Genomic DNA, 18,486 nt, shown 5'->3' with positions numbered 1-18,486 from the left:
CAAGGGCAATTAGGGATGGGCAATAAATGCTGGCTTGGCCATTGACGCCCACATTCCATGAAATAATTAAAAAAAAAAAAATTGCTAGTGCTATTGGGGAGGGGTTAAATTAACTTGTCAGGGATGTGGTAACCAGGTGGTAATATGAGAGAGGTAAACTAAGCTGCACAGAGAATTGGAGAGACAGATAGCAATAGAGTAGGAAATATTAAGGCATTAGATGGGGTCAGAGCAAGAAGGAATGTAATAAGGTCTAAATTAGGTTTACTGTGCATGTATGTGAATGCAAAGAGTACGATAAATAAGGTTGATGAGCTGCAGGCGTGGATAGCCACGTGGAAATATGATTAGAGATACAGCACTGAAACAGGCCCTTCGGCCCACCGAGTCTGTGCCGACCATCAACCACCCATTTATACTAATCCTACACTAATCCCATATTCCTACCAAACATCCCCACCTGTCCCTATATTTCCCTACCACCTACCTATACTAGTGACAATTTATAATGGCCAATTTACCTATCAACCTGCAAGTCTTTTGGCTTGTGGGAGGAAACCGGAGCACCCGGAGAAAACCCACGCAGACACAGGGAGAACTTGCAAACTCCACACAGGCAGTACCCAGAATCGAACCCGGGTCCCTGGAGCTGTGAGGCTGCAGTGCTAACCACTGTGCCACTGTGCCGCCCTTGCCACCCTTGTGGTGATAACTGAGACCTAGCTCAGAATAGGGCAGGAATGGATGCTAAATATTCCTGGATACAAGGTGTTTAGAAAAGATGGGGAAGGAGGAAGGGTAGCAGTACTGATTAAAGAGAACACTGAAGTGCTGGAGAGAGTGCATAATCTAGACCAGTCAAGGACAGAATCTATTTGGTTAGAGCTTAGAAACAATAGAGGTACTAGGTGTATTCTATAGGTCTAACTGGTGGGAAAGACATAGAGGAAAACATTTGCAAGGAAATTACAGAGAAGTACAAGAATTATAGAGTAGGTATAATGGCGGATTTTAATTATCCTAATATAGACTGGAATAGTAATAGTGTAAAGGGCAGAGAGGGGCAACAGTTTTTAAACAGTGTTCTGGAGAATTTTCTATACCAGCATATTTCCAGAGCACGAGGAAGGAGGCATTACTGGATCTGGTTCTCGAGAATGAGGTGGGTCATGCGAATCAGGTATCTGTGAGCGACCACTTAATGGACAGTGACCATAGCATCATAGGTTTAGGTTAGCTATAGAAAAGACAAGCAGCAATCCAGAGTAAAAATAATTAAGTGGGGGAGGGCCAACTTCAATGGGGTGAGAACGGATTGAGCCCAGTTAAATTGGAATCAAGGATTAGAAGGCAATCTTGTAATTGAACAATAGGCTGCCTTTAAAGAGGAGATAGCTCAAGTATAGTCAAGGTGCGATCCCATGAGGGGGAAAGATAAGGCAAACAAATCCAGAGCTCCCTGGTTGACGAAAGAGAGAGAGAAAGATGAAGCAGAAAAAGGGTACATGAGACAAATGTGAGGTGGATAATACAATTGGGAACCAGGCTGAATATAGAAGGTTCAGAGGGGGAGTGAAAAAAAACAAATAAGAGAAGCAAAGAGAGAATATGTGACGAGACTTGGCAGCTAATATAAAAGGGAATCCAAAAGTCTTCAATAGGTATAGAAATAATAAGAGTGGTAAAAGGAGGAGTGGGGCCGATTTGAGGAATGCAGGCAGGGGTCATGGCTGAGTACTAAATGAGTACTTTGCAAGTGTCTTTACCAAGGAAGAAGGTGCTCCCAAGTCATAGTGAAAGAAGAGCTAGTCGAGATACTGGATGGGCTAAAAATTGATACAAGAGGAGCTATTAGATAGGCTGGCTGTACTTAAAGTTTATAAGTCACCAAGACCAGATGAGATGCATCCAAGGATACTGAGGGAAGTAAGTGAGGAAATTGCAGAGGTACTAGCCATAATCTTCCAATCCTCCTTAGATACAGAGGTGGTGCCAGAGGCCTGGAGAATTGTAAATGTTACACCCTTGTTCAAAAACGGATGCAAGGATAAGCCCAGCAACAACAGGCCAGTCAGTTTAACCTCAATGATGGGAAAGCTTTTGGAAACAATAATTCAGGACAACATTAACAGTCACTTGGACAAATATGGATTAATTATGGGAAGCCAACACAGATTTATTAACAAATCGTATTTAACTAACTTGCATTAGTTTTTTGATGAAGTAACAGAGAGGGTTGATGAGGACAATGTGGCTGATGTGGTGTACATGGACTTCCAAAAAGCATTTGATAAAGTGCCACAAAACAGACTTGTCAGCAAAGTTACAGCCCATGGAAAAAGCGACAGTTGCAATGTGGATACAAACTTGGCTGAGGGACAGGAAACAGAGAGTAGTTGTGAATGGTTGTTTTTTGGACTAGAGGAAGGTATATAGTGGGTTTCCTTAGGGGTCAGTGTTAGGACTCCTGGTTTTCGTGATCCATATTTATGACCTAGACTTGAGTGTACAGGGCACAATTTCAAAATTTGTGCATGACACAAAACTTGGAAGTATTGTGAACCGTGAGGAGGATAGTGATAGACTTCAAGAAGACATAGGTGGTGGAATGGACAGACAAGCGGTAGATGAAATTTAATGCAGAGAAGTGTGAAGTGATTCATTTTGGTAGGAAGAACGAGAAAGGCAATATAAATTCAAGGGTACAATTCTAAAGTGGGTACAGGAGCAGAGGAACTTGGGGGGGTATATGTGCACAAATCATTAAAGGTTGCAGGGAAGGCTGAGAAAACTGTTAATAAAGCATGCGGGATCCTGAGCTTTCTAAACAGCCGCATAGAGAACAAAAACAAGGAAGTTATGATAAACCTGTATAAAATACTGGTTCAGTCTCAATTGCAGTATAGTGTCCAGCTCTAGGCACCACACTTTAGGAAGGATGTGAAGGCATTAGAGAGGGTGCAGAGAAGATTCACGAGAATGGTTCCAGGGACGAAGAACTTCAGGTACATGGATAGATTGGAGAAGCTGGGGTGATTCTTGGAGAAGAGAAGATTAAGAGGAGATTTGATAGAGGTGTTAAAAATCATGAGGGGTCTGGGCAGAGTAGATGGGGAGAAACAGTTTTCATTGGTGGAAGGATCCAGAACCAGAGGACACCGGTTTAAGGTGAGTGGCAAAAGAAGCAAAAGTGACATGAGGAAAAGCTTTTTTTTTTTACACAGTGAGTGGTTAGGAGCTGAAATATACTACCTAAGAGTGTGGTGCAGGCAGATTCAACTGATGGCTTCAAAAGAGAATTGGATAATTATCTAAAGAGAAAAAACTTGCGCGGCCAAGGGGGCTGAGGGTGGAGGGGGGGGGGGGGGTGGGGGGGAAGGTGGGAACGTGGGACTAAGTGAGTTGCGCTTGCAGAAAGCCAGCACGGACATGATGGGTTGAATGGCCTCCTTCTGTGCTGTAACCATTCTATCATTCTATGTACACCACTTAGGCAGAGGCCTTCAGGCAATCATACTTAGCTCCATTTAGTTTCTTGTCTTTATTAAAAACTGTAGTCTTCTCCTTGGTTAATATAAATCTTTCAAAAAAATGCTGTTAAAGAATAAAACTCCAGAGTATTTTTGTACAAAGTACTCCCCTGTCTGCAGAATTCTTGAAAATAATTACTGACAATTTTTAGTTGACTGCACTCTCAGGGAAGGCTCCCATTTTGAATTCTGTCAGCACTCAGCGTTGCTCGAATAAAATGGTTTCTTGTCTGATACCTATGCCTCTGAAAATGAAATAAAGTGCTAGTATATTCTGTTTTGACTCAGGAAACTCTTCCACACTGTCCAATAAGCAGTCAGAGATAAAACAACCTTTAAAAACAAGTCAAGAATTCTGATACCCTTATCAGCCAGTATAAGTAAGTGGAATTGGACATTACTCAAATGCAACCCTCTGCACTCATTCGAGTCTGGCAATTAATTTCTCCAGGCAATTAAGTGGGATTGTGGCCTCAATATTTATCTACACCTGACAATAGTAAGCATTGAATCTTAGAGGATAATAAAAAATTGATAGTGAGATTCCAACTTTCCTTTCACAGCAAGATGCTAGTTAGAACATCCATTTTTTTGCTTATACTCATTAGGTAGGCAGTCAACGTGGGTAGGATGGGAAGGAAGAGTTTTCAGAAATTACAACAGAACTAAACTCAACTTCAGGAGTTTAAGAGATAAAAAAAGATATGCATCTGCTGTGCTATCATTTAGTCCTAAGAACTACAGGGTGACCAAGACCGGGAAATGAATATTCAAGGATATTCGACATTTAGGAAGGACAGGCAAAAAGGAAAAAGAGGTGGTGTTGCGCTGATAAGGGATGGGATCAATGCATTAGTAAGGGAGGATCTCAGGTTGGAAGAACAAAATGTGGAATCTGGGTGGAGCGCAGAAACAGCAAGGGCAGCAAACATTGGTAGCAGTTGTTTATAGGCCACCACACAGGCATTAATCAGGAGATTAGAAAAGCAGGTAGCATAGGTAAGACAGTATTATGGGTGTCTTTAATCTGCATATAGACTGGGTAAACCTAATGAGTACTAATGCTGTGGAGGATAAGTTTCTGGAGTGTGCTAGGGATGGTTTTCTAGAGCAGTATGTTGAGGAACCGACTCGAGAACAGGCTATTTTAGATCTAGTATTATGTACTAAGAAAGGGCTAATTAATAATCTTGTTGTAAAAGAACCTTTAGGAATGAGTGACCATAATATGATAGAATTTTACACTACCTTTGAAAGTGAGGTAGTTCAATCTGAAGCCAGGGTGTTAAATTTGAACAAAGGAAATTATGAAGGTATGAAGGGCAAGTTGGCTGAGGTGGATTAGGAAAATACACTAAAAGGTATGACAGTACATAGGCAATGGATAGTCTTTAAAGAAATATTACATAGCAACTATACATTCCTTCAAGGTACAAAAACCCCAAAAGTAAAGGCAGTCAACCGTGGATAACAAAGGAAGTTAAGGATTGTATAAGGTGAAAAGAAAAGGCTGATAAAGTTGCCAGAAATAGTAGTAAACCTGAGGACTGGGAGGATTTTAGAATACAGCAAAGGAGGATGAAGAAACTGATAAAGAAAGGGAGAACAGAATATAAATGTAAGCTAGCAAAAAATCTAAAAACGGACTGTAAAAGCTTCTATAGGTACGGTAAAAAGGAAACGTTTGGCTAAGACAAATGTGGGTCCATTACAGGCAGTCGGGAGAATTTATAATGGGGAATACAGAAATAGCAGAGAAGCTAAATGATTACTTTGTGTCTGTCTTCACTGATACAAAAAATCTCCCAGAATTAAAGATCCAAGGGATTAGGGGGAATGAGGAATTGAAGGCAATTAGTATTAGTAAGAAGGTAGTATTGGAGAAATTAATGGGGCTGAAGGTTGATAGGTCCCCAGGACCTGATATTCTACATCCCAGAGTGTTGAAAGAGGAAGCTATAGAGGTAGCGGATGTATTGGTGATCATCTTCCAAAATTCTAGAGATTCTGGAGCGGTTCCTGCAGATTGGAAGGTCACAAATGTCACACCACTATTTAAAAAGGGAGGGAGAGAGAAAACAGGGAATTACAGACCCGTTAGCCTTACATCAGTCGTCGGAAAATGCTAGAATCTATTCTAAAGGATGTGATAAATGGACACTTGGATAATAATGATCTGATTGGGCATTGTCAACATGGAATTATGAATGGGAAATCATGTTTGACAAACCTGTGGAATTTTTTGAGGATGTTAATAATAGAATTGATAAAGGGGAGTCGATGGACGTTGTATACTTGGATTTTCAGAAGGTTTTTGATAAGGTCTCCCACAGGAGGTTGGTCAGCAAAATTAAAGCACATTGGCTAAGAGGTAATATATTGGCATGGATTAAGGATTGGTTAACAGGCAGAAAACAGAGAGTAGAAATAAATGGGTCATTCTCGCGTTGGCCGGCTGTGGATAGTGCGGTACTGCAAGGATCAGTGATTGGGCCCCAGCAGTTCACAATATATATCAATGATTTGGATGTGGGGACCAAATGTAATATTTTCAAGTTTGCGGATGACACAAAACTAGGGGGGAATGTGTGTTGTGAGGAAGATGCAAAGTGGCTTCAAGGGGATTTGGACAGACTTAATGAGCGGGCAAGAACATGGCAGATGGAATATAATGTGGAAAAATGTGAGGTTATCCACTTTTGTAGGAGGAATAGATATGCAGAGTATTTCTTAAATGGTAAGAGATTAGAAAGTGCAGATGTACAAAGGGACCTGGGTGTCCTTGTCAATAATTCACTGAAAGCTAACATGCAGGTGAAGCAAGCAATTCAGATGGCTAATGTATGTTGGTCTTTATCGCAAGACGATTTGAGTACAGGAGTAGTGAGGTCTTGCTTCAAATGTATAGAACCTTGGTTAGACCACACCTGGAGTACTGTGTGCAGTTTTGGTCCCCTTACCTGAGAAAGCATATTATTGCCATACAGGCAGTGTAACGAAGGTTCACCAGACTTGTTCCCGGGATGGTGGAACTCTCCAATGAAGAGTGATTGGGGAAACTGGGCCTGTATTCTCTAGAGTTTCTAAGAAAGAGAGGTGATCTCATTGAAACCTACAAAATACTTAAAGGGATAGACAGGGTAGATGTAGCTAAGATGTTTCCCCTGGTTGGGGAGTTTAGAACCAGGGGACACAATTTCAAAATAAGGGGGAAGCCACTCAGGACAGAGATGAGGAGAAATTATTTTACTCAGAGTTGTGAATCTTTGGAATTCTCTACCCCAGAGGGCTGTGGATGGCGGGGCAGGCTCGACGGGCTGAATGGCCTATTCCTGTTCCTATGTTCCTAAGAAGGAAACACCACAGCTTCAACCAGCTGGAACCACATGTCTTTTTTTTTCATCTAAGGAATCTTTCTTCAAATGTGATGCATTTTACTCGCTTATCTGTCCCAAAATAAGCATTGAACTAAACTTCAAAGTTTAATTTCAAACCTGCATGCAATATGCAATTGTAAAATCAAGACCTCCACCCTCTCAGGATAGAACTGACAATTTTTTTTCTTTTAAATAAATTCAGATTTGACGATTATAATGAGTTTCTGCTTCAATTTACTTGGGGAAATTAAAATAGTATCCATTAACCTACCTGAAACAGTGGTCCTATATCCACATCAAAGCCAAGATCAGCAAATCCTGTCGCAATAACTTTTGCTCCTCGGTCGTGCCCATCTTGACCCATTTTAGCAACAAGCAGACGAGGTCGACGGCCTTCATTTTTGGCAAATTCCTCAATCCTAAACATACAAGGAACAAAAAACATAATAAATTAATCGGCAAACTGCAGACAAGTTTCAGTTGACACATTAAGCTGCTTGTGAACATGTCAAGACACTTTAAGAATATGTATTACTTTGTACATTTATATTAGTCAGCTGACTAGACTTGAGAAGAGTGCAGTGCAGATTGACTGGAATGTCAGCAGGGCTTCATGGGTTAGATTGTGAGCAGAGATTAAATAAACTAGTCTTGTATTCCCTGGAATACATAAGGTTAAGGGGGTGATTTATTTGAGTTTTTTTTTTAGGATTCTCAAAGGCATTTCTAGGTGGGGATGTCTCGGTTGGGCAAGGGGACATAACACTGTGCAACCCTAATTGGAATCCCACTCCCCATTCTTCCAAGACAAAGACAAAAAATAAAATGACAGTCCTTATAAACTTGACAGTTGGACAAATTAACTCAAAATAATTGAAGTACATCTTAATTATATTAGCCGAGTAACTGTTCATGAAAATACTGATATTTTAGGGATTTTAATGAAAGCATATATAGTTCCTTTTAGATATGCCAGCAAACACAAGAAAACTATAAAAATTACTATAATTAACCATTTTTAACCCACCTGTTTACTGCCATAGACATTTCTTCATTATCCCCAAATTCATGTCGATATGCACCGCTCACCATGCGATTACTAGGTCGATGTTCACCGAACACTTTTTTCATTGCATCTGTAATTTCTCCAACAGTACATCTAATTAATTAAGTTAATATATTTAGTACATGCCAAGGCTCAAATAATTAGTCAGTTTATCAATAATTTCTGTTAGATTAAATCGACAAGGAAGTTTGCAGATAGTGTAAAAGACCTGTATAATCAAAGCTAATGCCTTGAACTCCAAATTCTTGGTATTACTTCCTAAAATATACCATCATGCTTGATATTTACATTGCCAATCCTTTCCTCTAGTGATGTATTAAAAGTATCCTTTTGATACCTTATCGTTCTAATGGTGCACTGGTGGCTTGACCCAACTTGCAATCACTTGCACCAAGGGAAGACTGATTTAGACAGTGCTCTATGATTACAATAACAAATTCTGGTAAAGTCTAGCAGCCCTCTTAGGTGACTAAGGTGAGCATTTTTCTCTCTCTGCACTTGAATCCAGAATCCCAATATCTAAGTCACCTCTAATCTTAATGGGCATGCTCCAAATTCTTGATTTTATCTTTTAAAGATTTCTTGGAAAGTCCATGCTTCTCACTTCTTCTCAGTGGCAAATTACTGATTTAGTGCTCTCCTTGAGAAAAAAAAAATCGGTGAGCCATACAATTGTCCATAAAACCCACTTTACAGAAGTTGTTTATGTTAACCCAAGAAACACACTCTGGGACACCAAAGACTCAATCTCTATCATTCTATCAACAGTTCTTGTTCTGTCAAAAGAGATAAACATAACTGATCCATTAACATAAAATTATCCCTATGCTACAAATGCAGATTGCAGAAGACAGAGCAAGTGGAGAAAAGAAAACCTCTTTAGAACAAAGAACAAAGAAAATTACAGCACAGGAACAGGCTCTTCGGCCCTCCAAGCCTACGCCGATCCAAATCCTCTATCTAAACCTGTCGCCTATTTTCTAAGGGTCTGTATCTCTTTACTTCCTGCCCATTCATGTATCTGTCTAGATACATCTTAAAAGACGCTATCGTGCCCGCGTCTACCACCTCCGCTGGCAATGCGTTCCAGGCACCCACCACCCTCTGCGTAAAGAGCTTTCCACGCATATCCCCCCTAAACTTTTCCCCTTTCACTTTGAACTCGTGTCCCCTTGTAATTGAATCCCCCACTCTGGGAAAAAGCTTCTTGCTATCCACCCGGTCAAGACCTCTCATGATTTTGTACACCTCAATCAGGTCCCCCCCTCAACCTCCGTCTTTCTAATGAAAATAATCCTAATCTACTCAACCTCTCTTCGTAGCTAGCGCCCTCCATACCAGGCAACATCCTGGTGAACCTCCTTTGCACCCTCTCCAAAGCATCCACATCCTTTTGGTAATGTGGCGACCAGAACTGCACGCAGTATTCCAAATGTGGCCGAACCAAAGTCCTATACAACTGTAACATGACCTGCCAACTCTTGTACTCAATACCCCGTCCGATGAAGGAAAGCATGCCGTATGCCTTCTTGACCACTCTATTGACCTGCGTTGCCACCTTCAGGGAACAATGGACCTGAACACCCAAATCTCTCTGTACATCAATTTTCCCCAGGACTTTTCCATTTACTGTATAGTTCACTCTTGAATTGGATCTTCCAAAATGCATCACCTCGCATTTGCCCTAATTGAACTCCATCTGCCATTTCTCTGCCCAACTCTCCAGTCTATCTATATTCTGCTGTATTCTCTGACAGTCCCCTTCACTATCTGCTACTCCACCAATCTTAGTGTTGTCTGCAAACTTGCTAATCAGACCACCTATACTTTCCTCCAAATCATTTATGTATATCACAAACAACAGTGGTCCCAGCACGGATCCTTGTGGAACACCACTGGTCACACGTCTCCATTTTGAGAAACTCCCTTCCACTGCTACTCTCTGTCTCCTGTCGCCCAGCCAGTTCTTTATGCTGACTTTAGTCAGAGGCTACAAAGATAAGCATACAAGATGAAATACAATGCTGCTGCATTACACTTTCTTCAAACATCCATCAGACCAAAATCTCGACAAATATGGGAAAGGCCTTCTGAGGGAGAGCATTCCTCATGGTCTGAGATTTGCACCTGGAATTTACACAGAGATTCCCCGAATCATCTACCATAACTTTGATGGAAATCACATAGAAATTCTATCCCTTGATGTTGAATGCTCGTCACTAAGCAAAGAGAAAACAAATCTCTGCCGCAATTCAATGTTGGTAGACACAGCAGATGGTGGAACCTTCTGGGCATAGGAAGTAAAAAAAAATGAAGCTTGTGCATTGAGTCAGGGAGTTGGAATAATTTATTCTATGTTAACTCACTTCTAAATAGACGAGCTCTCAAGTGTAATTAATATATTAACACTAGAGAGATAGCCATACAAAGTAGAGAGAGGCAGGGGGAGAATATGAAAGGGTACCCCTTGATAGTGCAAGAGAAGTTGGTTGACTGTGGCCGATTTTACAGTGGGAAAGAAAACAAATTAAGAAAAACTACATCAACATTCTTCTCCAATGATAAACATCCAGTTGCATTTATATAGCACCATTAATGTAAAAAATGTCCCAAGGTGCTTCACAGAGGGATTATAGAAAATGACACCCTGCAAGGCCAATTGAACTCCAATTTCCTTCAAATGAATGAATGCCATTAAGCAAATGCACCCAATCAAAATTAATCTAAAACGTAGGATGTGTTCACCCTATAGATGTAGCATCTATGCAAAGGTCAGAAATTCAAACATTCCTTTCTTGGTTTCTTAACCATAGTTTAGTGGCTTTTAGGATAATTTTTCACCAGTCCTGGGTATTAACCAATATAATCCCTCCCTCCCTCCCTGCCTTCAAAATAATCCTTTTTCTGTATGTTCCTGTTAAATTTCATCAAGTTATCCATTTCTTTTTGCAAGCCACTGTTCTGAAAATGCTTCACCTGTGATCTCATATGACCAAGCTAAACAGTGAATTTTTTAAACAAAAATTCGGACATATTAGATTAATCCATTACAGCTAAACAAAGACCTCAGTGCAAAGCCCAAAATAGAAAAAACAAATGTGGTAAACTATTTTCAGCAGCAGATCTTTAGTCCATTATCTCTTTTCTTGGTGTTATCAGCTTGACTCAGTTGTGAGCACTAAACAGGCTCCAGAAGCTGGCCGAGCATGTCTACCCTGAGGCACAGTGTGGCTTTCGAGCAGAGAGATCCACCATTGACATGCTGTTCTCCCTTCGTCAGCTACAGGAGAAATGCCGCGAACAACAGATGCCCCTCTACGTTGCTTTCATTGATCTCACCAAAGCCTTTGACCTAGTCAGGAAACGTGGTCTCTTCAGACTACTAGAAAAGATCGGATGTCCACCAAAGCTATCAAGTATCATCACCTCATTCCATGACAATATGAAAGGCACAATTCAGCATAGCGGCACCTCATCAGACCCCTTTCCTATCCTGAGTGGCATGAAACAGGGCTGTGTTCTCGCACCAACACTGTTTGGGATCTTCTTCTCCCTGCTGCTCTCACATGCGTTCAAGTCTTCAGAAGAAGGAATTTTCCTCCACACAAGATCAGGTGGCAGGTTGTTCAACCTTTCCCACCTAAGAGCGAAGACCAAAGTACAGAAAGTCCTCATCAGGGAACTTCTCTTTGCTGACGATGCTGCATTAACATCTCACACTGAAGAGTGTCTGCAGAAACTCATTGACAGGTTTGCGGCTGCCTGCAACGAATTTGGCCTAACCATCAGCCTCAAGAAAACAAACATCATGGGACAGGACGTCAGAAATGCTCCATCCATCAATATCGGCGACCACGCTCAGGAAGTGGTTCAAGAGTTCACCTACCTAGGCTCAACTATCACCAGTAACCTGTCTCTCGATGCAGAAATCAACAAGCGCATGGGAAAGGCTTCCACTGCTATGTCCAGACTGGCCAAGAGAGTGTGGGAAAATGGCGCACTGACACGGAACACAAAAGTCCGAGTGTATCAAGCCTGTGTCCTCAGTACCTTGCTCTACGGCAGCGAGGCCTGGACAACGTATGTCAGCTAAAAGCGACGTCTCAATTCATTCTATCTTCGCTGCCTCCGGAGAATCCTTGGCATCAGGTGGCAGGACCGTATCTCCAACACAGAAGTCCTCAAGGCGGCCAACATCCCCAGCATATGCACCCTACTGAGTCGGCGGCACTTGAGACGGCTTGGCCATGTGAGCCGCATGGAAGATGGCAGGATCCCCAAGGACACATTGTACAGCGAGCTCGCCACTGGTATCAGACCCACCGGCCGTCCATGTCTCCACTTTAAAGACGTCTGCAAACGTGACATGAAGTCCTGTGATATTGATCACAAGTCGTGGGAGTCAGTTGCCAACGTTCGCCAGAGCTGGCGGGCAGCCATAAAGGCGGGGCTAAAGTGTGGCGAGTCGAAGAGACTTAGCAGTTGGCAGGAAAAAAGACAGAAGCCCAAGGGGAGAGCCAACTGTGTAACAGCCCTGGCAACCAATTTTATCTGCAGCATCTGTGGAAGAGTCTGTCACTGTAGAATTGGCCTTTATAGCCACTCCAGGTGCTGCTCCACAAACCACTGACCACCTCCAGGCGCTTACCCATTATCTCCCGAGACAAGGAGGCCAAAGAAGAGCACTAAGTCAGAAGGTTGTGAGTACAAGCGTATTTTTTTTCCACCCCCCCTCCCACCAAGATTGGGGGCAATTGTCAGCTGTCAGCCATCCTTGTTTGTCAGGCAGTTAAAAATCGGGTCTGGGGGAGGGCAGGTGAGCCTGTAAATAGGGGAGCAGCACATTCCGTTTCTGGAGAGGGATTGCTTAACTATGCAAATCAAGATTCTACGCCAGTTACAGGACTTAGTTTGCAATTATCGGATATAAATAAGCAAAACGTGTGCCGTGCACACTCCACCCATTTTTACTTGGTGTTAGAATTATAGAAAGTTTAATGCACAGAAAAAGAGGCCACTTGGCCCAGTGTGTCTATGCCAGCTGAAAAATAATCCACCTATTCTAATCCCACCTTCCAGCATTCGGTCCATAGCCCTGCAGTTTATGGCACTTGAGGTGCATATCCAGACTCCTTTTGAATGAGTTGAGGGTTTCTGCCTCAACTACCCTTTCAGGCAGTGAGTTCCAGACCATCACTACCCTCTGGGTGAAAAGGTTTTTCCTCATCTCCCCTCTAATGTTTCTACCAATCATTTTAAATCTATGCCCCCTCGTCACTGACCTCTCTGCTAAGGTGAATAGACCAGTCACCTCCACTCTATCCAGGCCCCTTACAATTTTGTACATTTCAATCAGATCTTCCCTCAGCCTTCTCTATTCCAAGGAGAACAACCCCAGCCTATACAATCTTTCCTCATAGCTGCATTTTTCCAGTCCTGGCAACATCCTCGTAAATATCCTCTGTACCCTCTCCAGTGCAATTACATCCTTTCTGTAATGAGGTGACCAGAACTGCACTCAGTACTCAAGTTGTGGCCTAACCAATGAGTTATATAGTTCTAGCACAACCTCCCTACTCTTGTAATCTATACCTCGGCTAATAAAGGAAAGGATTCCATATGCCTTCTTAACCACCTTATTGACCTGTCCTGCTGCCTTCAGGGATCTGTGGACATTCACTCCAAGGTCCCTTACCTCCTCTACACTTCTCAGTATTTTCCCATTAATTGTGTATTCCTTTGCCTTATTTGACCTCCCCAAATGCATCACCTCACACTTCTGAGTTGAATTCCATTTGCCACTTTTCTGCCCAGCTGACCAGACCATCAATATCTTCCTGCAGCCTACAGCCATCCTCCTCGCTATCTACCACACGGCCAATCTTTGTGTCGTCCGCAAACTTCTTGATCACGCCCCATACACTTATGTCCAAATCGTTAATATACACCACAAAAAGCAGGGGAACTAGTACTGAGCCCTGCGGAACGCCACTGGAAACAGCCCTTCAGTCGCTAAAACAGCCGTCAACAATTACCCTTTGTTTCCTGCCACAAAGCCAATTTTGTAACCAGCTTGCTAGATTCCCCTGGATCCCATGGGATTTTATTTTTTTAACCAGTCTGCCATGTGGGACCTTGTCAAAAGCCTTGCTAAAAACCATGTAGACCACGTCAACTGCACTACCCTCGTCTATCTTCCTTGTTACTTCTTCAGAAAATTCGATCATGTTGGTCAAACAAGATCTTCCCTTAACAAATCCATGCTGACTATCCTTGATTAACCAGTGCCTTTCTAAGTGACAGTTTATCCTGTCTCTCAGAATAGATTCCAATAATGTGCCCACTACCTAAGTTAGACTGACTGGCCTGTAATTATTTGGTCAATCCTTCGCTCCCTTTTTAAACGGAGGCACAACGTTAACAATTTTCCAATCCTCTGGTACCACACCTGCATCCACTAAGGACTGGAAAATGATGGTCAGACCTTCTGCTATTTCCCCTCTTGCTTCTTTTAACAGCCTAGGATACATTTCATCTGGCCGTGGTGATTTATCAACTTACAAGGTTGCTGATTCCATTAATACCTCCTCTCTCCCTATGTTTATCACATCCAATACTTCACACTCTTCCTCCTTAACTACAATATCTGCATCGCCCCCCTCTTTTGGGAAGACATTGGGCGGCACAGTGGTTAGCACCGCAGCCTCACAGCTCCAGCGACCCGGGTTCAATTCTGGGTATTGCCTGTGTGGAGTTTGCAAGTTCTCCTTGTGTCTGCGTGGGTTTTCTCCGGGTGCTCCGGTTTCCTCCCACATGCCAAAAGACTTGCAGGTTGATAGGTAAATTGGCCATTAGCAATTGCCCCTAGTATAGGTAGGTGGTAGGGAAATATAGGGACAGGTGGGGATGTGGTAGGAATATGGAATTAGTGTAGGATTAGTATAAATGGGTGGTTGATGGTCGGCACAGACTCGGTGGGCCGAAGGGCCTGTTTCAGTGCTGTATCTCTAAAAACTAAAACTAAAACTAAGACAGATGCAAAGTATTCATTAAGAACCTTACCAATATCTTCCGCTCCTACACATAGGTTACCTTTTTGGTCTTTTATGGGCCCTACTCTCTCCTTAGTTATCCTCTTACTCTTAAATGTATTGATAAATCATCTTTGGGTTCACCTTGCCAATATTCTTTCATCCTCTCTCTTTGCTTTCCTAATTTCCTTTTTGATTTCACCTCTCCACTTTCTATACTCCTCTTGGCTTTCTGTAGTATTGAGTTCTCGGTGTCGGACGTTAGGTTTCCTTTTCTGCCTTATCTTACCCTGTAGGCTCCTTGACATCCATGGGGCTCTAGATTTGGCTGCCTCACCCTTTATCTTTGTGAGAACATGTTTACCCTGAACACCTTGAATCTCCCCTTTGAATGCCTCCCACTGTTCTGACACTGATTTACCTTCAAGTAGCTGTTTCCAATCCACTTTCGCTGAATCACTCCTCTGTTCAGTAAAATTGGCCTTGCCCCAATTCAGAACTCTAACTCCTATTCTATCAATGTCCTTTTCCATAATTATGTTAAAACTGACTGAATTATGATCACTACCACCAAAATGCTCTCCTACTGCCACTCCTTCCACCTGTCCATTTTCATTTCCTAAAACTAAGTCTAAAACTGCGCCCTCTCTTGTTGGACTTTTACATATTGGGCAAAAAAGTTCTCCTGAATGCACCTCAAGAATTCAGCTCCCTCAGTTCCTTTCACACTAAAACTATCCCAGTTAATATTGGGATAATTAAAATCCTCTATTACTGCCCTATTGTCCTTGGACTTTTCAGACATTTGCTCTTCATCCCCCTCTGACTGTTTGGAGGTCTATAGTACACACCCAGTGTGATTGCTCCTTTTTTGTTCCTTAGCTCAATCCATATGGCCTCATATGATGAATCTTCCAACATATCATCCCTCCTCACAACTGTAAGTTTCCTTGACCAAAACTGCCACTCCCCCTCCTTTCTTATCCCCCTCCATATCGCATCTGAAAACCCTGTAACCAGGAACGTTGTGCTGCCGTTCCTGTCCCTCCTTAAGCCATGTTTCTGTAATAGCTATGATATCATCCTACCACATGTCTATCGGTACCCTCAGCTCATCTGCTTTATTTGCTATACTCCTTGCATTGAAATAGATACCCTTCAGCACTGCCAAACTCTTTTTTTTATTTTCTAACCCTCATTTCCTCTGTCTTCCAGACTCATCCATTAGATTTCCACCTTCCATTTTAATTTCTGATTTTGTCCCAACTGAGTCTACCCTCAGGTGCCCACCCCCCTGCCAAACTAGTTTAAGCCCTTCCCAACAGCACTAGCAAAACGTCCCACAAGGAACTCAGTCTGACTCTGTTCAGGTGCAATCCATCCAGCCTGTACAGGAACAATCTCCCCCAGACCCGGTCCCAATGTCCCAGGATTCTGAAGCCCTCCCTCCTGCACCATCTTTACAGCCACGCATTCATCTGTCTTATCCTTCTATTTCTATACCCACTAGCGCGTGGCACTGGGAGTAATCCAGAGATTACTACTTTTGAGGTCCTGCTTGCTAATTTCTTGCCTAGCTCCCTAAATTCTGACTGCAAGACCACATTCTACCTATGTCGTTAGTTCCGATGTGGACCACGACTGCTGGCCGTTCACTCTCCCCCTTCAGGATGCTCTGCAGCCGCTCAGTGGCATCCTTGACCCTAGCACCAGGGAGGCAACACACCATCCTGGATTCACGTCTGCGGCCACAGAAACGCCTGTCTGTTCCCCTGACTACTGAATCACCTATCACTATGACTCTTCCAGTCTTCCCTGTACCCCCTTGTGCAGCTAGGCCAGCCATGGTGAAGCATCACTTTCCTCAGTATTCAGATCGGAGTACCTGTTGGAGAGTGAGATGCACTCAGGGGTCTCCTGCACTACCTGCCTGATTCTTTTTGACTGTTCGGTGGTCACCCATTCCCTCTTTCCCTGCATACTCTTAAGCTGTGGGGTGACCACATCTATAAATGTGCGATCCACATAGCTCTCATCCTCATGAATGGACCGCAGTGTCGCTCAAGTTCCAAAACCCGGAGCTCAAGCTGCTTCAATTGACAACACTTCCTCTACAAATGGTTCTCCTTGATATGGAAGCATCCTGCAGCTCCCACATAGCACAGGGAGGTGCAATCTTGAGGTTGAAGCAACCCTGCCATTCCTTTATTTATGAGTTGACCCTTTGCTACTGCTTCAACAAAACCTTACCAATACTACAACAGCTTAGAATTATTAATAAAACCTTACTAGTACTGATAAATCCTACTAAAATCAATACAGTTCACTACTCAAAAAGTAACCAGCTATTCACTTGTTCCTTATTATTAAGCTATTTACAGACACATCCTAACAGTAATGTACTAACCCAGCTATTTAGTTATTCCCTAACAGCAGTTACCAACCAATAACCTTGCAGCTTTCCTGTGCTGTCACTGCTCACTTTTGTTTTCAAACTCCAGCACGCCTGGACTCCTCTCCACTGCTCTCCCGAAAGGTAAGTGCTCTAGGCCGTGATCCTTGGGCTGTATTTATCCGCTCCTCACTCAGTGTTCTTCCCACAGGTCTGTTCCTCTCCTGGAAGGTAAGTGGTCTAGGCCCCAATCCTCAGGCTCTATTTATCCACTCCTTGCTTCGTGTTCTTCCTGCAGGTCCGCTCATCTCCACTGCTCTCCCGGAAGGCAAGTAGCTTTGGTCAGCAATCCTTAAAGGAGTGCTCAAAAAATGGAACAAACAATTTTCTGGGAGAATTTGTGTGTCTAGAAGGAGCAAGAGTACTCCTGCTCGCTCCACAAAATTACTATGAGCTACCATAAGCTGTGCTCGACCCCCCTGCAACATCAGTGCATGCCCCTGCATCAGCCCAAGTTACAGGCTGGCTCAGCGTGGCAGCCTGCTGATTTCCCACCCTCTCCCAGCTGGTGAGCTGCAACACTGCTCCTGTCTGGTACCTGCAACTTGCTGGCGGCAATAAAACGAGGGCCAAACCTGAAAATAGTTCTGACCTTCCAATGCAGGCTTTGGGCAGGTGGTCCAGCTGCTCTGCTGACATAGTACCCCATTTTGGGTGAAAATTGAGGATCGGATATTTTTATGTATAAAACGTGGAAGCCGACTAAAAAAATGCCAGATTGCTATTATTTATAATTGTCTTAAATTATACTTATAGCACCATATTTGCAAATCCACCATAATGAGAGCAAAATCTAAACCACAAGGAGGACAAAAAGAATCTCATTATATAACAGTTTGCTAAAAGGGCACTGAAGAACATATAATTTTACATAATGGAAAATTTATATATAGGTTGTAAGACAAGGATACATTTAAATTCCACAAATAAGCTGATCAAACCTGCAAGCCAGATAAGGTCATTTCATAGAAACATAGAAAATAGAAGGAGTAGGCCATTCGGCCCTTCGGGCCTGCTCCGCCATTCATTA

At 42.8% G+C, this 18,486-nt stretch overlaps 1 protein-coding gene across 1 annotated transcript in view; it reads right to left on the bottom strand.

The window, feature by feature from the left end:
• The window catches only part of mmut (methylmalonyl CoA mutase), a 78,539-nt gene that overhangs the window by 7,030 nt on the left and 53,023 nt on the right, over window positions 1-18,486 (bottom strand). Inside the window, exons 9-10 of the mRNA XM_068024395.1 lie at window positions 7,935-8,066; window positions 7,179-7,326 (exon numbers count right to left, since the gene is read on the bottom strand). Coding sequence (XP_067880496.1) covers window positions 7,179-7,326; window positions 7,935-8,066 — 280 coding nt within the window. The remainder of the gene's footprint in view (window positions 1-7,178; window positions 7,327-7,934; window positions 8,067-18,486) is intronic.

Source organism: Heterodontus francisci, chromosome 3 (assembly GCF_036365525.1).
Source record: "Heterodontus francisci isolate sHetFra1 chromosome 3, sHetFra1.hap1, whole genome shotgun sequence".
NCBI classification, from domain to species: domain Eukaryota; kingdom Metazoa; phylum Chordata; class Chondrichthyes; order Heterodontiformes; family Heterodontidae; genus Heterodontus; species Heterodontus francisci.
Note: the sequence above shows the minus strand (reverse complement) of the source record. Positions and strands in the feature narration are given on the sequence as shown.